Raw genomic sequence first — 26,452 nt, 5'->3', positions numbered from 1 at the left:
CTGCTCCCGCTGCGGTTGACCCAGAGCTCCTCGCTGCTTCCCTGTGCCGCCTCTCAGCCAGCCACCTGCGGCTCCATCCTCCTGCCTCCTGCGTGGTGGGACAGCGCCACTTAGCCCTGACTCTGGGTCTGAGGTGGTCACCCACACCCAGCCTAGGGCGGGGCCGCGTGTGAGAGGCTGCCACGATTAAGGCCCGTCGGGGCGGCGGCAGGACCTCGGGAGCGCCGTGCGGAGGGGTGTCAGCCACAGGCACTCCATGATTCATCATCTACTCTGTTCTCTGCGTCAAGAAGCAGGAAGGGAAAGGTGCCGTGCCAGATTGCTGGCGGCGTTCACCAGGTGTGGGGCTTCGTGGACAGTGACGTGTGTGCCCGTAGCAGGCTGCTGGAAGCTGGGTCTCCCTCGTGAGGGCTGGCCGCTCCTGGTAGCCAGCCGTGGATGGGCCGTGAAGCCCCTTGCCCCCCATTGCATGTGCCTGTGGGGTGGGGGAGGGGTGGTGTGCTTGGATCCCTGGCAGCACTGGCACTGGTGAGGTCTGAGCTCTTTGACCAGATGGTACTGTGTAGGTGTGTATTCATGTGTGTATCGCTTTTCATGTTTGCCTTTGTTTACAAGAGAAAATGCAAAACCACACAAAGTTTGGTTTGTTGTTCTTTTGCTTTTGTTTGTTTGCCAGTCCTGGGGCTTGGACTCAGGGCCTGAGCACTGTCCCTGGCTTCCTTTTGCTCAAGGCTAGCACTCTACCACTTGAGCCACAGCGCCACTTCTGGCCTTTTCTGTGTATGTGGTGCTGAGGAACCGAACCCAGGGCTTCATGCATGCTCGGCAAGCACTCTTGCCACTAAGCCACATTCCCAGCCCCGTTGTTTATCTTAGGTTCCTGTTCCAGAATAACTTGCTGTTTCAGAGTACATACAGTAGTCTGATCTTGTTACAAACTTGAAACAAGTTGTTATCGAGTGGAGATAACTTCTGTTCTGTGTAGAGCCTGTGCGCCTGCTGACACTGTGCTTCCTCCTGTCCGTGGCTGAAAGGTCTGGGTTGAAATGTAACTCCAAGTGGGGCAGGGGTGGGCGGTAGGAGCTCTGTTGGCCAGATCTCTGTGGGATGTGAGCGTGGTCCTCCGGACTCTCTCGCTGCACAGCCACTCCCAGGGTTGGACCCGGCACACCTCAATCTTGGCTGGACTTTGTCTTAGGAAACTTGGCACTGCTTTCCCGGTGGGGTGAAGGTCTACTGGGGGAGGATCTGGATCATCAGACACTTAGAAGATAGTTAGGAATCGGGGCAGCGTCCACTCGAGGCTTTGGGTTTTCTTTTTCTGCATCAGAAAAAGAAGGGCTAAGGGGACACAGATGGACCTTGGAAGAGGGGTCCTAGTGTCTTCCCTGAACCCAGCCGTGCCTGGGGTCCAGGCTGCTTTCCTCTGGCAAGGGAAGGGCATGGGCCCAACTGGCTACCAGGCTGCTGTGTGATCCCTTCTCTCTCTCTCTCTCTCTTTTTTCTCCTGTTTGCAAGTTCTGGGGCTTGGACTCAGGGCCTGAGCACTCGAGCGCCACTTCTGGCTTTTTCTGTTTATGTGGTGCTGAGGAATCGAACCCAGGGCTTCATGTATACGAGGCAAGCACTCTACTGCTAAGCCATATTCTCAGTCCTGGTCCTCTCTTTTTTTTTTTTTTTTTTTGGCCAGTCCTGGGCCTTGGACTCAGGGCCTAAGCACTGTCCCTGGCTTCTTCCCGCTCAAGGCTAGCACTCTGCCACTTGAGCCACAGCGCCGCTTCTGGCCGTTTTCTGTATATGTGGTGCTGGGGAATCGAACCTAGGGCCTCGTGTATCCGAGGCAGGCACTCTTGCCACTAGGCTATATCCCCAGCCCCCCTGGTCCTCTCTTTTGAGGAGTGAGCTTCAGGGCTTGCTTTGGGCAGGGAGGCTCTAATCATGCCTTGCTGTACAAGGCCTACATGCTGAGTTGTCCAGGACTATGCCAGTTCACCCAGCTGCTTGAAGACACCACACACATTGCTTGTTTTCCTGCCCACTTGACCGGCATACATTTCCTGGCTTGTAGGATGGTCACACCCTTTATTCGGAGAAGGGTTCATACTGTTCCTTTATGAATGCTCCAGTGCACTGTGTGCATTAAAGATGTTTTCACAGCAGGAATGAGGCATAACTACAGCGAGCAATGACATTTGAAATGGATAGCTTGGTGAGATTTCACACACACACAAACACACATGTGCGTGTGCTTACACACACACATACTCACACACTTATTGAAAATCATCATTATTAGGATGACAAACATTTCCATCACCCTGAAAGTGTCCTTGTGATCCTTCTCCTCTGTGTGCCCCTTCCTGAGCAGGCCTCGCTCGCTCTGTGCTGCCACTCTACAGGAAGTTTGCACTTGGAGAGAAGAATGCTATTGAAATGGAATGAGACAGCGCGTACTTTTCTGTCTGGCCTTTTTGCTTCAGCATAATAGTTTTGAAAGTTACTGTGTGTGTCAATCATTTGTTCCTTTTTATTACTGAGGAGTAGGTCACTATATGTGTACACCAATTTGATTATGATGTTGGTAGGTATTTGGATAATTTTTACTTTTGAGCTTTTAAAAAGAAAGCTCTCTTAGCTGGGTGCTGATGGCTCACACCTGCAATCCGAGCTATTAAGGAGGCTGAGATCCGGAGGGTTGAGGGTCAGAGCCAGCCTAGGCAGAAAAGCCAACCAAACTTCATTCTCAAAATAGCAAAAAGTCAGTGGCTCAAGTGGTAGAGCTCCAGCTGAGCAAGTCTAAGACCCTGAGTTCAAATGATACCGGCAGAAATACCCCCAAAACTGCCTTGATTATTTGCATACAGCTCTTTGTGTGGACATGTTTTTATTTCTCTGCATAAATACCTAATGTTAACTTGCTGGGACATATAGTAGGAACATATCTAACTGTTTTTTCTTCTTTTGGTGTCTGTTGTGAGGCTTGAACTCAGGACCTAGGTGCTGGCTTTGATCTTTTGTGCTCATAAACTTTCTGGCCTAGGCTAGTTTGAACTGTAGTCCTCAGATCTCAGCCTCTTTGCCTTCATGTCCTTGGCCACTTGTGTCTCTTCTTTTGCGAGGTGTAGGCTTCAGTCATTTGTTTTTGCTTGGGATTGTTCCCTCCCTCCCTTCCTCTTCTGGCCTTTTCTGTTTATGTGGTGCTGAGGAATCTAACCCAGGGCTTCATTTATGCGAGGCGAGCACTCTACCAGTGGGCCATATTCCCATCCTGGGATTGTTTTCTTTATATGTTCCAGGTACAGAGCTTTCTTAAATTCTGTGTTTTCCAGTATTGGAACTTGAACTCTAGGCCTAGACATTGTCCCTTAGCTTTTTCATTCAAGGTTAGTGCTCTGCTATTTGAGTTGTGCCTCCACTTCTGGCTTTTTGATGGTTAGTTGGAGACAAGAGTCTCATGAACTTTGCTGCCCAGTGGCTTTGAACCCTGATCTTTAAACCTCAGCCTCCTGAGAATCTAGGATTATAGGGGTGAGCCACCAGAGCACTTCTGGATACAAGGCTTCTATCTGATGTCTGGGTTGTAAATAATTTTCCCAGTCTGTTGCTTGACTTTCCTTAATAGCATCTTTAGAAGATGCTTGGGAAATGGAATTTGTCACCTTTTTCTTTATGGCTGATGCTTGTGCATGGTTGATTTTTGTGTTGTGTATGGTTGATATTTGTAGACAAAAAAACCCAAAACCCTTTGTCTTAGCATTGCAAAGGTTTTCTTCTAGATGGGGGTCCCCCCTGCAATTTTTTCTAAGTTTTGTGCCTGTGATGGGGCTTGAACTCAGGGCCTTGTGCTCTCATTTTGCTTTTTTGCTCAAGGCTGGCACTCTCCCACTTGAGCCACAGCTCCACTTCCTCTTCTAGAAGTTTGGTAGTTTTATTTTCACAGTTGGGACTGTGAATGATGGGTGTTACTAATTTTTGCTTATGGTAAGAGCTAAGATTAAGTTCATGCTTTCCCATGGATGTTGAGTTTTTCAGTGGCATTTATTAGAGAGATGTTCTACTGATGTTGTATTTGTGAGTCTGTTTCCACACTTGTTCTGCTCCCCTGATCTATTTGTCTGTCCTTCCCCTAACCTCACACTTTCTTGATTACTATAGTGTACAACTATAGTAACATAATGTATAACTATAGTAAGTACTTTAGTGTACAACTGAAGGCAGTATTGAAATAAAACAGGGCTCTAGCTTTGTTCTTGAAATTGCTTTGGTTATTCTAAGCCATTATTTTCCTATAAATTTTACAATTTTCTATCAATAATACCTGTTACAATTCTTTTTCTTTCCTTACTGGGATTTGAACTCAGAGCCATGCCACTTGCTAGGCTGTACATTTTTTGTTTTAGTTAGTTTTTCAGATAGGAACTTAGGTTTTGCCCAGGCTGTCTCTAGACCATGGCCCTCCTACCTTGGCTTCCAAGTATCTAGGATATCTAGGATTCCAGGTGTATGCTACATGTCCAGTGTATTTTTTAGCTGGGGTTTCACTAACTTGGCCTGGGCTATCCTTGTACAAGCCTCCTATTTCCACCTCAGAAGTAGGTGGCATTATAGGTGTGGGCATAATACCTGGCTTCCTTGTTACAGTCTTGAGATTGCATCAAATCTATAGACCATTTGGGAAAATGGAAATATTAATAATTGAATCTACTAGTCTGTGAAATGATAAAACTTATCTACTTAGATTTTTAATTTCTGTTAAGTTTTAGAGCTTTTCAGATGTTTTTAATGTGTTTTTGTTAGATTCATTCCTATGTAGTTTATATTTTTGTTCTATTCACCAAATAGAATTTATTTTATTTCTAATTGTTTGTTAATATGAAAGAATATAATGGGGTTTTTGACCTTGCAGAATAGTAGTTTTGTAAATTGCCTGAATTTTCTATAGGAACAGTCATATCATCTCTAAATAGGAATTGTTCTAGTTCTTTCTGACCCAGTATTTTATTTTTCTTGCCATATGGCAAAGGGTGGGGCCTGCTGGTTCACTGCTAACCAGAACACCAAAGGCAGAAGTCCTCCTGTCCCTTTATTTCTGATTTGGCAGAAAACAGTTCAGCCTTCCCCTTTAAGTGTGATGTCACAGGGAGGCTTTCTGTGGTAATCTTCATTGGCTGAGGATGTTTGTGACCTTCACTGTGTTGAATCTTGGCATGTGTCTTTCTGTATCTATTAACGTGGTCATGTTTTTCCCTTAATATTGTATTAAAAGGGATAATTTAAGCCAACATTACATATCTGGGACAAATCCTACTTGCTCGTGTGGTGTTTTATGTTTCTATTTATCTTTGGATTCAGTTCACTGCCACTTTGCTAAGAATTTTTGTACCTACTCCATGAGGGTTATTGACCTGTAATTTTCTTTTCTTCTTTCCTCCTTTGGTCCAATCTCTTTCTTTTTCATATTTCATCTTTTTTCTTTTTGGGTGCTGGTCCTGGTCCTTGAAGTCAGGGTCTTGACTGCTTGCTTGCTTGCTCATGGTAGGCTCTCTACCCCTTGGACCCTTTCTCCAGCCTGGTTCTTTGTTGGTTACTTGGAGATGGAATCTCTCAGACTTTTCTGCCTGGGCTAGTTTTGAACTGTGATCTTCTATATTTCAGCCTCCTGAGTAACTAGGATTACAGGTGTACTGGTTGCTGGTAGAGAGGCACGCTGGCTTCAGAAACATAAATGTGGGGGATTAGTGGTTACCTGCTGTGTTCTGGTAAAGTTTGGTGTTACTTCCTTCTGAAATATTTGCTAGAACTTACCAAGGAAGCTGTAGGCATGTTGTTTTGCCAGTCCTGGGGCTTGAACGCAGGGCTTGAGCACTGCCCCTGGCTTCTTTTTATTCAAGACTAGCATTTTACTACTTGAGCCCCAGCCTCACTTTTGGCCTTTTCTGTGTCTGTGGTGCTAAGGAACTGAACCCAGGGCTTTATGCATGCTAGGTGAGCACTCTGCTGCTAAGCCTCGTTCCCAGCCCCTGTTTGTTTTTGATAGAGAATTCTGTGTAATTTGTCATATCCCAGTGCATTTTAGATCTAACTTCTGCCTATCAGGGAGAACATGTGCTGTTTGCCTCTCTGATCGTGGCTTACTTCGCTTAACATGATTTGTTTTAGTTCCATCCGTTTCCCTACAAAAGACATTTTTTATTCTTTCTAATGGCAGTGATTCCATTGTACATAGGTGCCCCATTTTTTTGGATCCGTTTTTCTATTCTGGGTCATCTGGGTTGTTCCCATTATCTTGACTGTGGTGAATAGTGCGGCAGTGAACATGGATGTGCCGGTGTTCTTACCGTATCCTGGCTCATGATGCTCAGGGTAGATGTCAAGGAATGGTATGGGTGGGTAGTAGGGAAGGTGTATGTTTAGTTGGGTTTTTTTTTTGGTTGGTCGTGGGGCTTGAAGCAGGGTCTGGATGCCGTCCCTGAGCTCTTTCACTCAAGGCTAGTTAGTGTTCTACCACTTTGAGTCACAGCTCCACTTTCTGGTGGTTCATTGGAGATAAGAATCTCATGGACTTTCCTGCCCTGGACTGGCTTTGACCCTTAGATCTCAACCTCCTGAGTAGCTAGGACTATACAGGTGGGTGCCACCAGTGTCCAGCTTACTTTCAGTTTTTTTGAGGAACCTCCAGACTGCTTTCCAGAGTAGCTGAGCTGGTTTCCATTTCCCCTGGCAGTGCAGGAGGGATGAACTCAGTTTGCAAAGGTGTATCGTAATCTAGCCAGTTTTCCCCGTAGGTCTAAACTGGTGTTTTCTGCATCTTCTTGCTGTGTGTGTTGGAGGGAGAAGTGTGAACCTTCTGTGGGAAGAGACGTCTCGGGATTTGGTGACCTCTTTCCACCTCAGTGCCCTGGCCCAGGAGCAGCCGCTCTGTCGATGTTTGTTGGCTTCATTGGCTTGTTGCTGCTATGTTTTTGTCCCTTGGCATCTCTGGGAAGCTGTTCTGTCCCCGCTGCTTAGGTGGGCCCGTGTCAGAGCTGAGCCATGAGAAGGGGAGATGGCTTCTGAGTCAGGCCATCTCGGCTGGGCCTCGCAGCCCCCGCTGTCCCTGTGCAGCCGCATTCCTGTGATGTGCGCACGGCCCCCGAGTCGGGGCTTGCCCATGGGAAAAGATATTTTGGATTGTTTTCCTTTCTAGTGTTTTTACATGTCAGTCCTATCATTGGAATGCCTTCTTTTCATTTTTTGCAATATTCTTGACATACCAAAGGAGTAAGGACGTCATTGTAAGTTTGGTCAGAAGGAAGGGATAAACTAGCTCTGGGCTTCCAGCTGTGAGGAAGAGGGTAGTTACAGACACAGGAAGATGGCTGTGGCTAGCATTTGACCTTGTATGTGATTACCTGCTTGCCTGGACACCTTACAGGGTACAACCCCTGGATGGAGTGCATGAGTTCAAGAAGATGGGGCAGTCTGGACTGTCTAGAAGGTTCTGCTCACATTTGTGGGGTTGAGTCTTGGTGTACCTTAGAGTTAATGGCTCTCTAGTCAGAGCCTGGGACTTCGAAGAAGGGCTGTGTTTGTCACAGGTTCTGCCTCTGTCTGGTCTTGCGTAGAGGGCCAGCGCACACAGTTCTCCTGGACCACAGGTTTTTTATCAGTTAGACATGTCGTGTCATCAGGATGAGTTCATGGACCACTACATGTCCTGGACTTATCCAGAGGTTGGTAGACAACTTTTTTTCTTCTTTTTTTTTTTTTCCCCAGTCCTGGGGCTTGGACTCAGGGCCTGAGCACTGTCCCTGAGCTTCTTTTTGCTCAAGGCTAACACTCTGCCTCGAGCCACAGCGCCACTTCCGGCCTTTTCTGTTTATGTGGTGTTGAGGAATCAACCCAGGGCTTCATGTGTTCAAGGCAAGCACTCTACTGCTAAGCCACATTCCCAGCCCTGAGTAGGGGCAGATATTTTCATCTTTGAGGACTATGGAATCACTGTGGCAACTTTTCAACTCTGCTGTTGTAGTAGCCATGGACAATATGTAGATGAGTAGGTATTGCCCTGTTCCAATAAAACTTTATTTAAAAAGTGGGTAGCAGGGCTGGGGATATAGCCTAGTGGCAAGAGTGCCTGCCTCGGATACACGAGGCCCTAGGTTCGATTCCCCAGCACCACATATACAGAAAAACGGCCAGAAGCGGCGCTGTGGCTCAAGTGGCAGAGTGCTAGCCTTGAGCGGGAAGAAGCCAGGGACAGTGCTCAGGCCCTGAGTCCAAGGCCCAGGACTGGCCAAAAAAAAAAAAATAAAAAGTGGGTAGCAGGCAACGAATACCTTCAGATTTGATGTGTGTGTGTATGTGTGTGTGTGTGTGTGTGTGTGTGTGTGTGTGTGTTGAACTCAGGACCTGGGCACAGTCCCTGACCTTTTATTTATTTATTTTTTTTAAGGCTAGTACTCTACCACTTGAGCCACATCTCCACTTCCAGCTTTTTGGTGCTCAGTTGGAGACAAAGGCTCACAGACTTTCCTGTTCAAGCTGGCTTTCATAATGTTCATCAGATCTCAGCCTTCTGAGTGACTATGATTACAGGCTTGAGCCACTGCCTGTCTGGCTTCCTTTCAAAACTTCTTTATAAACCCTGTTTGGCCTTTTGTTGATGTCTCTTGCTGCCTGGGAGCAATTCCTTAGTTTACTTAGCTGCTAGAAGTGTTGACCCTGAAAACAGCCTGGAGACAGGTGGTGAGAAGGGTGTGGAGAGGCTTCCTCTCCAGGGCTCTGGGGATTGTCTGGGAGCCTTCAGTGGTCAGAAGAGTGGAGGGCCGGTCTTGGCTTGGGGAGGTTAGCTATTGTCTCCTTTCTCCTCTCCTCTCCTGCCCTCCTCTCCCCTCCCGTCCTCTCCTCTCTTCTCCATTAGTTGTAATGTTACTGTGGGTGCTGGATATATGCAGATAATGCCAGAAAAAGTGGCTAGCTGGTGGCTGTCAGATTTAGTCCCAAGCCTTCCCATTCCACTGTCCGCCCCACCCTGCCCTTGCTGACCGCTGGAACATTGTTCCTGGCACGCCCAGCTAGGTGTGTGCTGCGAGGACGGATCTTGCTGTGGTTTGCTTTCCTATCACAGATACCACCTGTAGCCGAGCCCAGGCCCTGCACTGGCAGCGGAGGAGGAGTCAGCAGTGAGCTTGAGGCCTTTGGCCTCCCTTCTTGCTCCCTGGTGCAGTGTGGCCTAGGCTCTGCCTTGGACCTGCTTAGTGGGTCTTTGCTCCTGTGCGTTTCGCTCCTTGTTCCCATCACTGAGCCTCGAATTGCCTCTTAGCTTCCTTCACATGTCTGAGCTGTAGGGATCTATATTTGCCACAGAATTGCATTACACGGGTTTGAAAGTTACGTCAACTTGTGTGAAAAGTAGGACTGCAGGTGTTTCCTTGGCGGGCTGGGTTCCACGTGGCGGGGCCGAGCGCCGGCCTCTCATCTCCCTGTTGGTGGGGTGGTATCTCCCCCCGCTTCCCGCTACAGGCTGCCTCACTGTTGTTGCTGTGTGCTTTGAGGAAAGCGCAGCTCACCTTCCTGAAGTTCCTGCTTTATTCCTCAACACAAATTGCATAGCCATTGAAGGCAATCGTGTGCAGAGAACTCAGCCAAAACCACTGACGGATCTTAAAACTGCAGTCGTAGAAGCGCACTGTTGTGGCGAGCAGGGGTTTCACGCATGGCTCGGGACGCGGGATGTGAGGGCAGCCTCAGGAGGGGCCAGGCCAGCCTGCTTCTCCGCACCTGGGGCTGATCGTAGTCGGGCCGCTCCACAACAGTGATTTGACCCCAAACCTAACAATGTCCGTGCCGAGAAACTGCCACGAAGTGACAAAGTGCCCGTGACAGACCTGTGTGAACGCCCTCTGGGTCTGCGCGCCTTTCGTGGGAGCTCCCTTCCCTCCAGCCTGCCCCCTCCGCGGGCCAGAGCCTAACGGAGCAGTCTCCAAGTACGGAATCAGTAATAACACTGAGCATGTCCCCCACATTTCATTTTTAGGTAGGACATTCAGTTTTTGCTTAATTTTACTTTTTGTGCCTTTCCAAAAAACAAACAACAACCCTGGTAAATGAAAAATGAGTCTTTCTGGTAGATTCCATGGGACCAGCTCCCACTGGCTGACGCTGAGTCTCCCTCGGGCTTCCTGAGCTGGTGGGGACGCGGGAGGGTCAGCGTGGAAGTCCCCGCCTTGGCTTGCTGTGGGCGGCGCCTCCCCTGGTTTGCAGGCCGCCCCTGGAGGCCGCATGGAGCAACCGCGGTGCCTGGCTTTCCCACTTGCAGCCGCAGACGGGGCCTCCGTGGAGCTGTGGGACTGCACCGAGGCCTGGAGCCGGCCGGGGGCTCTTTCCACTCGGCCGTCCGCAGGAGCTGAGCTCATGGCATGGGGAAAGTCCTCCATCCACGCGCAGCCCAGCTGTCGTGAATGGTCCAGATGCCTCCAGTGAGGGAAAGATCCGAAGGACCCAGGGCCTGCAGCCGCGTTGGAACAGCAGGATGTGAGCAACAGGAAGTGACAGCTCCCTGAGGGCGCCAGACCTTTCTCAGCCACCTTCCTGAGCCAGCAGCTATATTTAGCCTAGCACTTTCCAGCCATGTCCTGTCCAGACACTGCCCTCTGTCTCTCCGTGGTCAGCAGCTGGGTTGCACGGTGCTGCTGTGTTATACGGAGTCTCTGCCCTAGTTGCGACCGGCCAGCAGCCCACAGGTTGCTGTGTACGGTGTAAACACTGTTTTTCTGCGGGGTCTTCCTGGGTTGGGTTACGTGGGGACCAGCTGGGAAGTGGGAGAATGGTGGGGAGAACTCTGGATGCTGAGTGCATTGAGGCGTGAGTTCAAAGGCAAGCTTCTAAAATGGATTGGACAGCTGTTCCTGGGCATGCATTTTTTTAAACGCAGGAGATTGGGGGTTTTGACAACTATCAGCTTCACCCCTATGGTGGGTGGTGAGACGTCACCCCCATGTGGGAAATGTCTCTGGTCCCCCATAGACAGAACCTGCCACGGGGACAAGCCGGTCTGTGGCGGATTCCTAGTGTCTGCGTGTTGTCATAGGGGAGGTTCTCAGGGCCTTCTTCATCTTGCTTCCGGCCCGGGTAGGTTTTGCTCTGTGGCGTCTCTCTGTACCTTTACTCTGCACTGGGCTGTGTCCCCGCACAGATCCTCAGACAGGATGTTACTAGGGTGCGGTGCTAGTTGGTCCTGGTGGCCATCCTCTTGGCTCACAAATGGACAAGTTGGTTCAGAAGGTGTGTGTTTGTCTGGTGTCTTCTGGAAGCTTCCTGGAGAGGTCCCTAGGGTCCCCTTTTCTCCCTCCCCAAAGCATCGGCCACTCTTCAGTCTGTGGCAGGCGTTCTAAGGACAGTTGTCTGTTGGGGTGTGTACGGCCTCAGAAGACACCCCCCCATCCCCCCCATCAGGCAGATCCAGCCACTGGCATGGTTTGTAGGCTAACCTGTTACCTTCTAAATTTCTGAGCTGAAAGTATAAGATTATATGTTCATATTGTGCATCTCTCGCAAATTTTAGCTTAATTTAGGACTGAAACATATAGGCATTGAATAAGTCATCTGATGCGTGTGTGCTTCCCAGCCAGAAAAATAAAATTATGCTTTCCTTACCCAGTTCTGTGTCTGCCCTCAGGCTCAAATGTGCTCATCTTTTCTTTCTTTTTTTTTTTTTCTTCTGCATGTTACTATACATTCCTCAACCGTACCTAGAAGTTTAAACAATAGGTAGGATCGCTTGGCTGCTTCCAATGTTTTGAATCTGCTGTGTCTTAGCTGAGATTCGAGAACATCCAGGGCTCTAAGGTTAACTACTGCCTGCCAGTACTGGGATTTCTGGGACATGGGACGGGGAGCCCCTGAGCTGTTTACAGTGCAGCCTGAGGTGAGGGCTGCCGGGCTCATTTTCCTGGAGTACACACTGCTCCAGGTCATTAAGATGTCCCCACTGACATCTTGGGTTTCCTGGATTTCCTCAGCGTGAGCAGCTGCAGGGCACCATATCCTGGTCCTCCTGGCCCAGGCAGAGTGTGTGCGACAGGGTTTCCAGGAATTGACATCTGCCTGGCTGGGCGTCGTCACCTTGCCCTCCAGAACTGGGTTCAGTCAGGGTACGTGCCCCCGGAGAAGTGCATTAAGCATGTTGTGCAAGCACCTGGGACTGGGTGGAATGCCGACTTCACCTCTGGGCCGTTTGCATGTCACTGCACTTTTCCTTGACCCACACTGATATACACACACAGTAGGGGAGTGTTGATTAGCTGGTTTTAAAGTTTTAAATAAAGGGCTGGGAATATAGCCTAATGATAGAATACTCACCTGGCATCCATGAAGCCCTGGGTTCGACTCCTCAGCACCACATGAACAGAAAATGCCACAAGTGGCGCTGTGGCTCAAGTGGTGGAGCGCCAGCCTTAAGCACAAAGAGGCTCAGGGACAGCATCCAGGCTCTGAGTTCAAGACCCACAACTGACCCCCAATGTACCAAACCCCAATGGCAAGATGAAGTCCTCATGAATGAGGTTAGACATCCTGCATGGCTGGAGAGATAATAGACATCCTAACTTGTTCTAGTGATCTGAACCCCATCTACAAGCCTGTGGTCTCAGCATGGCACCATCTCTTGGGTCCTATAGACTCTGCTCTATAGGACTCGATAGGACTCTGCTCCCTTAAGAACGACTGGAGCCCAGTCCTCTCTGTGCCTGCATCCCTGTGACGGAAGGCCGAGTGGCTTCCCATAAGGCTTCCTGGCTTCTGTCCTGCCCTCACCCGCAGCCCTTGTAAAGCAAGCAGAGTGGTGCTTTCCATGGGACCCGCGGGAGACATCGCCTCTGCGTCCAGGGCGCCCCGGCTCCGCCCTCAGCACGCGTGGCCTCTCGTGGGCCTGCTGCCCACCTTGCCCACCTTGGATGCCACCGCCCTCATCACCTCCCCCAGTCTTGGCTAGGGAACCATCTGGACACTCCTTCCTTCCTTCCTCTCCCTGCTTTCTGCTCTCCTTTCCCTACCACGTGACACCACTGCTGCCCTCCATTTGTGAGATCCCTATTTCTTTCTTTTTCTTTCTTTGTTGTGCCAGTCCTCGTGCTTGAATTCAGGGCCTGGGCACTGTCCCTGAGCTTCTTATGCTCAAGGCTAGCACTCTTATCACTTGAGCCACAGCGCCACTTCCAGATTTCTCTGGGTCTGTGGTACTGAGGAACTGAACCCACGGCCTCATGCATGCTAGGCAAGCACCCTACCACAAAGCCACATTCCCAGCCCCAAGATCCACATTCTGTAATATTGGTTTACTGATGCATTTGAATGTAATCTCCATGGGAGAAGGAGTTTTACCTATTTGTTTAAATAAAACACTACCAGGATTCATTCCTGAGGGAGAAGGGAAGGATTTGGGACCCACAGATAAGGGGTGATTAGGGAGAGGGGGTGACTTTGGAAGTTGGGTGGTTGGTGGTAGAAGTGCCGGCTTCTGGAGGACAGTTGGCAACGGGAGCCTTGAGGCTCCCTGCATGTGTAAGTGGGACCCCGCGGAGGCTTGGCCGGGGGGATCTGGGTAGGAACTGCCAGCTGGCAGTTCCTCTCAGCGCCCCTGTCCTGTTGGTGCCTTTCTTGCCCCCAGTGCCTGGCATCGGAGAAGTGGCTGCTGGGCTGGCCCCGCTCTGCGCCCCCGTGTGAGCCTGGGCCCTCCATTCATGGTCAGCCCTCTCCAGGCTCCAAGCTCTGCTGATGTCTCAGCCTTATTTAGAGCCAGGCTGCCTCTTCCTGCGCCCTGCCGGTGCCACGTGTGGAAGCCGGCCCACTGGGTGGGGCCGCGTCTGGCGGGCCAGGTTGCCTCCTGGACTCCCTTGCCCACTGCAGTGTGCGGTGTGCCCGGTTCCGAGAGCACCCAGCACCCGGTTTGCCTTTCCTCAGGAATGTGTGCCGAAGGTGTGTCTTTGTACTGTTTCCTCAGCAGGGCAGTGATCTCCTGGGTGGATATGACCCACAAATCCTGGTCCTCAAGAAATAGATTTGCTGTAGAGCTGTGCTGGTTCTCAGTTCACGCTTAATTGCTGCTGATCGTGGTTATTTTAATTAGCATCTTTACTTTGAGCTTCTTTGTACTCTTTACCAGGTTCCCCAGGGGTGAGCTCTTACATGGCTGTGTAGTACAGTATGTGCCTGGATGCTGACATGGAACCTTCTAGACCTAGAGCATTTCTGTCTCTACCTTGTTCCTCTGTAACCCTGCACCATTTTGTTTGCCATTCCTATAATTTCATCATTTCAAGAATATTACTTAAAGGCTGGGAAAGTGGCTTAGTGGTAGGGTGCTTGCCTAGCATGCCTGAAACCCTGGGTTCGATTCCTCAGTACCACATAAACAGAAAAAGTCAGAAATGGCGCTGTGGCTCAAGTGGTAGAATGCTAGCCTTGAGCAAAAAGAAGCTCAGGGACAGTACCCAGGCCCTGAGTTAAGCCCCAGGACTGGCAAGAAAAAAAAAAGAAAAAGAAGAATGTTATTTAAATGAAATCATAGAGGATGTAACCTTTGGGATTAGCCCTCCCTCCTTCCCTCAGGCACTGGAGTTTGGCTCTGGGCAGGAGTGCTGTCACTTGAGGTAGTCTGCCAGTGGGGTTGGTCTTTTCCATTCACACTCATGCCCTGGAGGTTGAGCCGTGTAGTAGAGTAGGTTAGCAGCTGTGGTTCTTATTGCTGGCTAGTATTCAGTTGGGGCGCGGGGCGGGGGGCGGGGCTCAGTGTATACCATTTGCCCATGGGAAAAGCTGCCCCAAACATCCTTGGTGGGTGGAATAGAAGCTGGAGTGAGCGTGGGGGTCTTACGGTAATCACATGTAAGGAAGTGTCACACTGTTATGCATGCAGAGCAGGTGCAGGCCACCATCAGACGGTCACTAAATGGTAATGTGAAACTAGATCAGGTAATCACAACATGATTCAGTTTCTCTACATTTTCTCCAGCATTTGGTGGTACTGGCTTTTTTTTTTTATTGTCACCCATGTTATTTTGTACCCTTATTGTCATGACCTCCTTGTGAATTTTTTGTTGTTGTTTTTGATCATGGGGCTTGAACTCTGGGCCTAGGCAATGTCCCTGAGCTCTTTAGTTCAAGGCTAGTGCTCTACTACTTGAGCCACAGCATCATTTCCGGTTATCTGGTAGTTAATTGGCGATAAGAATCCCACAGACTTTCCCGCCTGAGCTGGCTTTGAACCCTGATCCTCAGATCTCAGCCTCTTGAGTAGCTGGAATTGCCTCTGTGAGTCCCCCGCACCCGGCCTTGTGTAGTTTTTGAAATAACTAATGATGTTGACTATATTTCTATGTGCCAATTTGCCACCAGAATTTCCTCTGACATGCGGCTTTCCCACCTCTAGCTCCCCCAAATACCCACAATGTTTTTGGACATCAGTTTTTCTTCAAGTTTAGGGTATATGAGGCACACACACATATACACACAAAGCCTGAAGAGAAGTCAGCCCCAAGCGGTGCTGAGGTTCTGAGGTCCATGTCGGCGCTGCCTCCGCCTTCACGCAGTGTGGTGCAGGTCTGCACGCGTGCCTGCCGGCATCAGCAGCTCAGTTTCCCTGTTAGAGGAAAGGGGAAGGAACTTCCAGGGCCTCTGATTTGGGATCCACAAAATACGAAATCTGGCACGATGTCCAGGCCAGATGCCGCCCTGCTGATCTGCGCCTTGCTCGGCATGGCCTTTGGCCATGGTGCAGGGCCTCACAGTTTGCTGTTAGATGTGTTTCCTTTGCCTTTTGGTTCCAGCATGGCAGCGTCTTGGTCTCTTTTCACGAGTGAGTTGTGTACCCGAGTCTGTGGTCAGATGTGGTTTTCACGGTGGTTCAGCCCGGCAGTGGCCCTGTGCAGCTCCTGCCATGGCCGGCCAGATCTTACTTCCCCACCTTCTATTCTGAACTCTTGGGAATGAACCATGGCCAGAGAGGGAGGGGCAGTCGCTCTGATAGCTTCATTGTTCTTGCCGAGCCCCAAGCCAGTGGTGAGCCGGAAGGGAAGTGAGAGGTGGCAAACCTGGCTGTTGTAAGTGAACCCCGGAGAGCTCTAGGTGAGTGGCGGCTTGCTCCCTGCCTCTGCCCACTATGTTTGTGTTTGCTGTGTTGCTGTTTCCCCTTCTGTGGGACGAGAGGGGGTAGAGGCAGGAGCCTTGCCTGCGGCCCGGCTGCTGGGTGCCCTGCCCCCGGCGTCGTTTGCTGCGGGACTTTGAGCAGCCATGATGAGCTGTGTTTCATTTCCTCCCCTGCTAACTTCTTCCCTCGGCCGTGGAGCAGATCACAGGGTGCTGCAGTGTCCGTCTGTCGGCACTGTTGTCAGCAGCACCCCGTGTTACTGTCCCTGCTCCATCAGCCGCCGTGCGTGTGAGCCCGGGCCCCCTCGGCCTGTGAGGACGCGCACGCGCGTGGCCCCCTCCAGCTCTCCTCCGGTCACTGTGACTGCTCAGAGCCCGCGTGCGTGGCCAGCGCTTCCCGCACGGCGGACTAGCAGGCAGGCACTCCCTCCATCCGGCGCGGGGGTCCGGGGCTCCAGTGGAGTAGCTAGGTGTTTCCTTGTCTGAGAGAACGGAAACAAAACTAGAACTTGGTGGGGTTTGGGGTTTTTTTTTTTTTTTTTTTTTTTTTTTTTTTTGCTTTTAGGGAAGAAAATTAATTTACTTGTATTGAATCTATAAGAAATCACATACTGACTCCGATTCCATTTGGATTAAGGATTAATTATCAATACTTGGATGTTTTTAGTATTTCGCATCTTTGCATACATTATTGTAGTGTGCAGATTCTTCCTATAGCACGATTCCTACTTTCCAGATAAGAGAAATGCTCAAGGAAGCTCATTAATTTGTTTGTCTACACAGTGAAGCAATGGCATAGGCCATTAAAAATAAAACATTTTTTGGCCAGCCCTGGGGCTTGAACTCTGGGCCTGGGTGCTGCCCCTGAATTCCTTTTGCTCAAGGCTAACACCACCACTTGAGCCACAGGGCCACTTCTGGCTTTTTCTGCGATTAATTGGAGATAAATCTCAAGGACTTTCTTGCTCAGGCTGGCCTTGAACTGTGGTCCTCAGATCTCAGCCTCCTGAATAGCTAGGATTACAGGCATGGGCCAGTGGTGCCCAGCTAAAAATAGAAAATTTTAAAGGCTCTTTTTTGGGGAGCCTTTGCATAGATTATAGAATAAAGATCTTATTTTTAGTAGGTGTGTTTTGAGTCAGCAATACACACACACGGCACAGAAGTCTTAAGTAGAAGGTATAAAGTGGTTTCCGGCCAGTCAGAAGTCCTTTAGGAGGGATGACTAATGCTGCTCTTCCACTGCACCCGTACTGTTCCTGTTGTTTGCTTTCATCACTTAATAACATGTCTTGGGGCTGTTCTACACATCTACACCAAGTGTGGTTTCCCTCGGGGAGGTGGTGCACATCGTACGTCAGCCTCCCGCCAGCCTTGTTGAGTGTATGAGTGATTTCCAGTCTTCAGTCTTCATAATGACTGCTGTGTGACTAGCTTTGTGTAGACAATATGTTTTTCCTTCAGGTAAAAGATAGGATACATTTGTAGAGGCACTGTTGCTGAGACAAAGGAGCTTATTTGTTGGTTTGTTCTTGGTGTTGGTCCTGGGGCTTGAACTCAGGGCTTTAAGCTTTAATGCTTCAGACTAGCACGCCATCACTTGAGCCGCATCTCTACTTCTGTTTTTGGGGGGCTCATTGGAGATAAGAGTTTCATGACTTCCCTGCCTGGGCTGACTTTGATCTGCACACCTCAGATCTCAGTCTCCTGAATAGCTATGATGACAGGGGTGAGCCACTGAAGCCTGGCCATGGTGTGCGTGTATGTGTGTGTGTGTTTTTTGTTTTTTTTTTGAGACAGGGTATTACTATGTAGCCTAGGCTAGTCTAAAATTCAGCAGTCCTCCTTACATAGGTATGCACAACCTCGTTTGATTCCCTCCCTTCCTTCATTCCTTTTTCTTTCTTTCTTTTTTATGGCTGGTCCTGGGTCTTGAACTCAGGGCCTGCTGCTGTCCCTGAGCCTTTCTGTGCTCAAGCCTAATGCTCTACCACTTGAGCCACAGCTCCACTTCCAGCCTTTTCTGAGTAGTTTATTGAAGATATGAGTCTTGTGGGGTTTCCTGCCTGGGCTGGCTTCAAACCATGGTCCTCAGTCTCCTGAGCTGCTAGGATTACAGGTGTGAGCCATCAGTGCCAGCCCGGTGTCCAGTGTCTAAGACAGACAGATGCATACGTTTGGGCAGTATTGGCGTTTGAACTCAGGGCCTCATGCCTGCTAGGTGGATACTCTATGACTTGAGCCACTCCTCCAGCCAAAGATACATATTTTAAGCCCTTATAGGTTTTACTGTATGTTATCCATGAAGTATGGATTTTACACTCCATATCGAGTTTTAGTTGTTTGTTTTTTGGTCCATCTTGGGGCTTGAACTCAGGGCCTGGGTGCTGTCCCTGAGCTTTTTTGCTCAAGGCCAGTGCTCTACCACTTTGAGCCACAGCAGTGCCTCTTCCACGTGGAGTTTTATACTCCAGAATCAGTAGATCCTGCAATCAAGCTTTGTGTTGTTGTTGTTTTTTATTTTTATTTTTTGCCAGTCCTGGGGCTTGAACTCAGGGCCTGAGCACTGTCCCTGGCTTCTTTTTGCTCAAGGCTAGCACTCTGCCACTTGAGCCACAGCACCACTTCTGGCCTTTTCTGTATATGTGGTATGGAGGACTCGAACCCAGGGCTTCTTGTATATGAGGCGAGCACTCTACCACTAGGCCATATTTCCAGCTGCAATCAAGCTTTTGATCTCAAAGAATGTGGTAGGTTAAAAAATGATATCTGAGCCAAGAGTGGTGCTGTGGCTCAAGTGGTAGAGCGCTAGCCTCAAGCACACAGAGGCTCAGGGACAGCGCCCAGGCCATGCGTTCAAGCTCCAGGACTGGCAAAAAGAAAAAAAAAAGAAAAAGAAAAAAAAAATGATACATGAGGTGGGCACTGGTGGCTAATGCCTGAAATCCTAGGTACTCAGGAAGCAGAGATCTGAGGACCACGGTTTGAAGCCAGCCTGGGCAGAAAAGTCCGTAAGACACTACCCCCAATAAGCTACTCAGAACAAGCTAGAAGTGGCGCTATAGCTCAGGTGGTGGAGGGCTAGCCTTGAGCCCAAAGAGGCTCAGGGACAGCCCACGGGCCTTGGGTTCAAGCCTCAAGACTGCCTCCCCCCCCAAAAAAATCAGTAATTTTACTTTGCATTTTATGTAGCGCGCAGTGAAGACATGGGCAGGGCCAGGTGTGGCGACTGGAAGGCTGGCAGGTCAGGAGTGTGCACGAGGGCTGGGATAGGCCGGCCGGCTGGCCAGACGAGCCGAGAGGCTCAGAGGTGGCAGGGCCTGAGGCTGATGGGCTTTGTGCTTGGTGGGGTCCTTCTGTGACCGTTGTCACGGTCTGGTTGGGGACTGCCGATACCAGAGCTTTCCAAGGGAGCTGCAGTCTGCACGGGGCACTCTGTTGGTGGTAGAACAGGGGCAGTACTGACTTTGCTGACTGGCTTTGCTGACAGTGACGTTGGGGGAGGCCCATGTGCAAAGGCCTGTTGGGCTCCACTCAGCACCCCATGGCCCTGCAGGAGGCTTCGATCAGCTCCCGTCCTTTAAGGACAGTGTGTGTACATTGGGGGGGGGCGGTGCCGGCACTTGGATTCAGGGCCTGGGTGCTGCCTCTGAGCTTTTTCACTCGAGGCTGGCACCCTATCACTTGAGCCACAGTGCCCCTGGCCGCCACTTTCTTTCAGAACAGTGGCGAGGCAGGATTCAGATCCGCGTCTGTCTCTACAGATGCAGACTGATTCACTACTAAGCAGGCACAGGCTTGAGGAAGGAAAGCCTGAACGCACTTAGTTCCTGGACGTGTGTCTGTTGCTCTGTGTGTCAACACCCCTGCGAACCCCAGGCAGGCTCACTTGTGCCATCACTCCCTGTCCTTACCATAATGGCTGGTGTGTAATCCACTGCCCAGGGGGCCCATCAGCACGGAAGCCTTCCAGTGATGTCCACCTTTAGCACCTGAGGATGTGTGGGGGCCAAAGGTTCTTCCCTCCCGCCACTTGCCGAGCCTAGAGTCGTGGTGGGGGTTGTTGTGGGGGCAGTAGACAAGGCTAACACATAGGGACACGTTTCCTGTCGCATAGAGTCCCCGAATAGCACAAGACGAAGTGTATGTTCTTGCTTTTTCTGTGTTTGTTTTGCGGAGCAACCCATTAAGGAAATGCCTGTGGACTTCCCGGGCAGTTAACGGGCTGCTGGGCTCCCCGTGGGCGCCCTGACCAAACCTGCACCGTTCTCTTGGCCTCGTCTGTGTCTGAGATGGTTCTCTGTGTCACCCCAGTGTGAGTTCCATCTGTGTGGAAACCCTGCTGGTCCTGTTCTTTGAGCCTCAGGTCTAGAGCAAACACTAACAGAAGTGTGGGGCGAGCACGGGGGTGGGGGGGTGGGGGGTCGGGGTGTGTGTGGAGGAGGGGGTGTGTGTGGAGGCCCCCTGGCGTGCCTTGCAGCTCCCTCCCTCTCAGCCCTAGGAGGGAAGCACGGAGCCTGCATTCTCTTCCCTGCTCTGGCATGCTGTCTATGCCCAGCCTGGTGCCCTGGGTCTGTGAGAGCAAACAAGCCGCGCCCTGAGACCCGCACTGGGACCCCTTCCACTCACCCTTCTCTGAAGCCAAATCACTGCTGTGAATCTGCCGCAGAGAACTGCTTTTATGTGTTCTGCCCCCCAAACCGGGTCATGTAATAACTTAAATCGGGTGTTCCTAAATTGAGTCATCGTAATGTAAAAGCTATAAGATGGGCAGAAGTCCAAAAGTTAAGTAATATTTTTATTGTGAATTCCCGGAAAAATAGGCATGAAAAAACTTGTTGGTAGGGATGCAAAATGGTACAACCCCGGTGGAAGGACATTTGTCAGGAGCTAGCAAAATCGCATCTGCATTTACTCTTTCAAGCGTCTTTACTTCTAGGAATTTACCCCAAAGACACTCTGTGGCGCTGGAGGAGATGGCAAAGCATTGTGGGCAGTGCAGCATTCTGGTTGGTCACAGGCAGCGGTTGAGCGGCTAGGGAGGCAGGCCAGGGCCCCGCAGGAGACATTTGTGCGGCACGCTGCCCTGTGAAAAGAGCGAGTAAGGGGACAGATGTGTTTGCAAGTAACTTAAAATGCAGTAAGTGTCATACATATAGTTTCAAGCTACAGTGGGAACTAGGATAGAAGAGAGGTAGGAAAGCTAGACTTCTTACCAGACTTTTGTTTTGTAGATTTAACTTTGGAGCTATTCAGAAGTTTCACATAATAGAAATACAAAATGAAGTAGGGGCTTATGACCTTTGAAATTTGGATAAACTTTGCCAAAAATGTTCTCTAAAAAAGTGCGCGGCGCCCTGTTTGCCTCCTCTGAATACCGAGAACTCTTCTTCCACGCTTTGCCAAACTCTGGATTGTCTTCTTCACAACTCTGCCCGTCTGATAGGAGAGAGGAGGTCACTGCTTTCAATCCCCATGCCTGGAGTGATGGAGCTGTTCCATATTCCTCTATGAAATTGAAGTGCAAAGCCTTTGTTCTATTTACTTATAAAAACTATATACATTGTAGCTCTCAGCAGCGTTGTTGATTATTAGCAAGTTTATGTCCTCACTTCCAGTACTTTGCTCAGGCCCTCCTGTAGGCTGCTGTTCCTCTGCTGCGTGTGTAACACGCATGCTCGCATTCTGTAGACTAACTAGATCACTCTTCCTCCATTGTCCGCATGTTCCACCTGGGTGCGGGGTGGGGGGAAACCTCTCGGGAGCAGTTGGTCTGTTTTTTGTGTTTGCCTCCCCCTATTTACTTGTTTGCTCTTCTCTTCAAGTTTTCTACAGCTTCTTATGTCTAAGTAGTCTCAAATGTCCACTTAGGTTTCTTGCTGATGAACACAGAAACAAATTAGGTAGTCTTGTCACTCGGAGATTGTTCTTTTTTTTTTGCCAGTCCTGGACCTTGAACTCAGGGCCTGAGCACCGTCCCTGGCTTCTTTTTGCTCGAGGCTAGCACTCTGCCACTTGAGCCACAGCGCCACCTCTGGCCATTTTCTATATATGTGGTGCTGGGGAATCGAACCCAGGGCTTCATGTATATGAGTCAAGCACTCTTGCCACTAGGCCATATTCCTAGCCCTCGGAGATTGTTCTTGATGTGTAGCCCAGGATAACCACTTTATTTGATACATTGTCCAGTGTACATACCCCAATAAAATGGTCACACACTCACATACACACACGTACGTGCTCTTTGTTTTTTGCAGCTTGGCGTTACAGTTCCTGTAGCTGTCTCCTTGCATTGCTCATGGTACATTGAATGTGTTCTTCCTCTAGGTCATCACCCCCTGTAGGAAGCTCATCTTATGTGCTGACAGCAGAAAAGAAATGGAAGACTGGATTGCAGCACTCAGGACTGTCCAGAACAGGGAGCACTTTGAGGTTAACAGAGAAAAACATCCGTCCACCTGTGCCTGTTGTTACTGGCTGTTGTTGGCACCCGTCACTGCCACCTGTTCTTGCTGTTGCTGCCCTCTTGCCCTGACGACCTGCCGTCCCGCCCCTGCCACGTGCGGACGGCAGTCGAGAACGTCACTGTCCGCGTGTCCTTGTAAACGTGCCCGATCGTCCTTCCACAGACCCACCCCGCCCTCCCCCCTCCTCCTTCTTTGGCTACGCGATGTAATTAATTCGGCACAAGTTGCCACGTGTAAGAATGTCAAAGGGGCATCTTATCTTGGCCATCTTCATTTTGTTCTCCCAGCCTACTCAGTACAGCATGGACCACTTCTCAGGGATGCACAACTGGTACGCCTGTTCCCACGCACGGCCAACCTACTGCAACGTGTGCCGCGAGGCCCTGTCCGGAGTCACGTCGCACGGGCTGTCCTGCGAAGGTAGGAAGCCGCTTGGTGATTCTACTCCCCAAGGTGGCCCGAGGTGGCCCTTGATAAGGCCTGCCAGTCCAGGGTGCGGTGGTTTCCACCGCTCCGTTCCCGTCTGCTTCACAAGCCGGTCCGCACAGTCCGCGGAGCGTGGCTGTGGGAGGATCAAGGCCTCCTGCGGCCTGGTGTGTCCTGAGCAGGGGTGGGAAGTGTCTCATAGGACACAAGGTGTGTGCAGGGTGCCACGCTGGCCACTGAGCAGGGCCTTCACGCTTCTCCGTGGCTGGTTGCACGCTCATGAGTGAAACTGGTGTTGCATTTTAAATGGTTGAGAACACGCAAAGATAATGTTCCGAAACACATGGGAGCTGTGTGGACTTAGCTCTCAGTACTTTCCGTGGCTTCGTGGACAGAGCCAAGTACTGAGACGGCAGCGTGCGTGGGAAGCAGCGGGTCCGGCTGCTCGCCCGCCGTCCGTTCTCCCCACGTGCTCGGCTCCCAGCCACACAGGAGCGCCCCGCGCTCCTTCCCCGTCCTCCTCAGCCGCTCACGCGCGCGTGTGCTCCTCCTCCCACAGTGTGCAAGTTCAAGGCCCACAAGCGGTGTGCTGTGCGGGCCACCAATAACTGCAAGTGGACCACGCTGGCCTCCATCGGGAAGGACATCATCGAGGACGAGGACGGGGTACGCCAGGCCCGCGCAGCCCCCTCCCGCCCTGGGTGCATCTCGCTTGAGGGGGGCTGCACCGGGGCGGGGGGTGGGATGGCGTGTGGGGCCCCAGGGCCGCTTCCCCCTCCCGGCTCTGCCCTCACCCCGGGGAGTCTGGCCGCCCCGCCCACTGGTGCGGTGGTGGGGAGGGAGAGCCTTGGCCGAGCTCGCAGGACCGCTCTGCCCTTGAGCCCCTGCCTGCCTGTGGGTCCCGGGTGCCCTTGGCATGCTTCCGCCCGCTCTGCAGGTCTCCATGCCTCACCAGTGGCTGGAAGGAAACCTGCCCGTGAGTGCCAAGTGCACAGTGTGCGACAAGACCTGCGGCAGTGTGCTGCGCCTGCAGGACTGGCGCTGCCTCTGGTGCAAGGCCATGGTGAGTGCGTGAGCGGCCCAGCCCGGCTGCCCCGCCCGGCCCCGGCGCACCGAGGCCCGCGGGCCTGGGGTCGGGGCCGCCCGCTTGTCCTTCCTGCGGTGTCGGGTCATCTGATCCGCCACTGAGCTGTCAGTATCCCGACGTTGGAGCACAGAGCGTCCCAGCTGCCTCAGAGCGCACCCCGGGCAGTTCTGGCGGGCTCCCTGCGGTGTGAGCGAGGGTCTCGGGGAGGCCGTGCCCGGGGCTGGCCCGCTCAGGCCATTGCCCCCCGGGAGCCGCCGAGTAGCCGCGGCACCGGTCAGCGCGCGAAGGCCTGAACTTGGACTCCCTTCAGCAGCCCCGGGCCGCCGCCGGGCTCTGCCTGGCTCCCCTGGGTGCTTGTTCGGATGCACGCCCGGAGCACAGGGTGCTGAGGAGACAACACTTGTGTCTCCCACGGCGGCTCACCGGCGGTGCTGTGCGAGAAGGCAGCATCGCCCCCCTCCCCTCCCCTCCCCTCCCCTCGCCTCCCCTGACCTCCCCGCTCCTCCCCTCCCCTCCCCTCTGTGACACGTGGTTCTTGTTCCAGGTTCACACGGCGTGTAAAGAGTCCCTGCTCACCAAGTGCCCGCTCGGCCTGTGCAAGGTGTCGGTCATCCCGCCCACCGCGCTCAACAGCATCGACTCTGACGGTGGGTGCCCGCCCCGCGCCCGCCCGCACCCCGCGCCTCTTCGCCACCTTGGGGCATGGAGACGTGGTCAGCCAGAGGCTGCCCCGCCCGCGCGCGGGGCTGGGCGGAGGGAGGTCACCGGTGGAGTGGCTCTTGCTGGTGGATTCACAGCTTGTGTCTCACACTTGCCTGGAAAGCTCTTCCCATGGCTCTCCAGTGGGCGTGGGGTCAAAGGCCATCTCATCCGCCTGAGCGGAGGGGCAGAAGCTAGCATGCCGGCTCACTCGTGAGGCTGGCACACTGTGACACAGGCAGGAGGTCTGCTGAAAGCCGGGGTCCCTGGGGCTTGGGGCTTGGAGGAAGGAGTGACAGCAGCGCAGGGAGGTGAAACTTGGAACCCCTGTAAGTGCTCCGACTTGGGGCTCGCCTCACACACACCCGGAGTGTCCTCCCTCCCCTCGTGTGTGCGTGTGTGAGCCGTGCACCCCCGCGGCTCATCCACTCCTCCGCGCTTACACAGCTTCTCTCCCCCGACACGCGCACACCCAGGCTTCTGGAAGGCCACCTGTCCTCCGTCTTGCACGAGTCCACTGTTGGTCTTTGTCAATTCCAAAAGCGGGGACAACCAAGGCGTGAAGTTTCTCAGAAGATTCAAGCAGCTGCTGAACCCTGCGCAGGTCTTCGACCTCATGAACGGAGGGCCGCACCTCGGGTAGGAAGCCCGTGAAGCGTCTTCCTCGCGGATTGTGCTTTCCGTTTCTGGCGGTGCTTGTGCTGGGGTTTGAACTCCGGTGGTCTCAAGCCACGCCTCCAGACCATTTCTTAGAGAGTTGGGATTTTCAGTGTTTTGTGCGTTAAGGCACGTGTATTCTAGAAAGCTCAAAGACACAGAAATGTTTAAGTAGGAAAGAAATTGTCTCTTGAATTGCCCCTCCCAAAATTCTACTCGCAGAGGGACCTGTTCTTAATAGTTGCTAGAGATGTGTGTCCTTCTGTCATGTGTGTCCTTCTGTCTTCTACCACACACACACGCACACATGTGTACACACACGGCGCATGTGCCCGTATGCACACCTGCATACATCCTCCAGTAGCAACTGATAACAGCTGGGGTCCCTTCCTGCATCGTGCTGTCTGCGTGTGTCGGCTGCAGCCCTGGGGTGTTTCCGTCGCCTCCTTGCTCTCTCTCTCTACTGCTGGCTTAGTTCCTGGGAAGGAGCTTCTCGCTAGTGGGGCCAATGGCGGGGCTCTTCCATTTTGGAGCATAACAGACCCCAACATTTAAGCGTGAGGAGACGTGAGAGGCGCCAGCACCCTGGGGTTTTCATCTGGGGGCTGAGGAGCCACGGTGCGTTCTTGCTGCTTTGTTCTTTCCCAGGTTTGTAGGGAATGTTGGCTTCTGTAGTGTTGCCATTTCTGTAAATTCCTTCTTCATTTGGAAGCATCAGTTCAGGTCAGACTGAGAGGACGGGCTAGGGTGGTGCGGCAAGTGCTTGTCGCCCCAGCTACCTTGTGTGGTTTGGGGGGAATCGAGGAGGAGGGAGTTGCTTGGGGAGCCAGGTGCTGCTGGCACGCGGCCTGGGCTGACGGATGCCCTTGGCCGGCACACACGGCGTGTGCAGACGGACTTGCCACCTGATCTTCCTTCCCCACTCCTCTGGACGACGCAGGGTCCTGGTCACTCTGAGCTTGATGAAATGGCTTCATTCCAGAAGTGGGCG

At 51.8% G+C, this 26,452-nt stretch overlaps 1 protein-coding gene across 2 annotated transcripts in view; it reads left to right on the top strand.

Moving 5' to 3' along the window:
* The window catches only part of Dgkd (diacylglycerol kinase delta), an 85,970-nt gene that overhangs the window by 37,070 nt on the left and 22,448 nt on the right, over positions 1 to 26,452 (top strand). For both annotated transcript variants that reach the window (XM_048344478.1, XM_048344477.1), the window contains exons 4-9: positions 22,453 to 22,557; positions 22,880 to 23,012; positions 23,578 to 23,684; positions 23,956 to 24,081; positions 24,650 to 24,752; positions 25,281 to 25,443. In XM_048344478.1, the coding sequence (XP_048200435.1) occupies positions 22,453 to 22,557; positions 22,880 to 23,012; positions 23,578 to 23,684; positions 23,956 to 24,081; positions 24,650 to 24,752; positions 25,281 to 25,443 (737 nt within the window). The remainder of the gene's footprint in view (positions 1 to 22,452; positions 22,558 to 22,879; positions 23,013 to 23,577; positions 23,685 to 23,955; positions 24,082 to 24,649; positions 24,753 to 25,280; positions 25,444 to 26,452) is intronic.

The sequence above is a fragment of the Perognathus longimembris genome, chromosome 4 (genome assembly GCF_023159225.1).
Source record: "Perognathus longimembris pacificus isolate PPM17 chromosome 4, ASM2315922v1, whole genome shotgun sequence".
Taxonomy (NCBI): Eukaryota; Metazoa; Chordata; class Mammalia; order Rodentia; family Heteromyidae; genus Perognathus; species Perognathus longimembris.
This window is presented reverse-complemented; position numbering and strand designations above follow the sequence as displayed.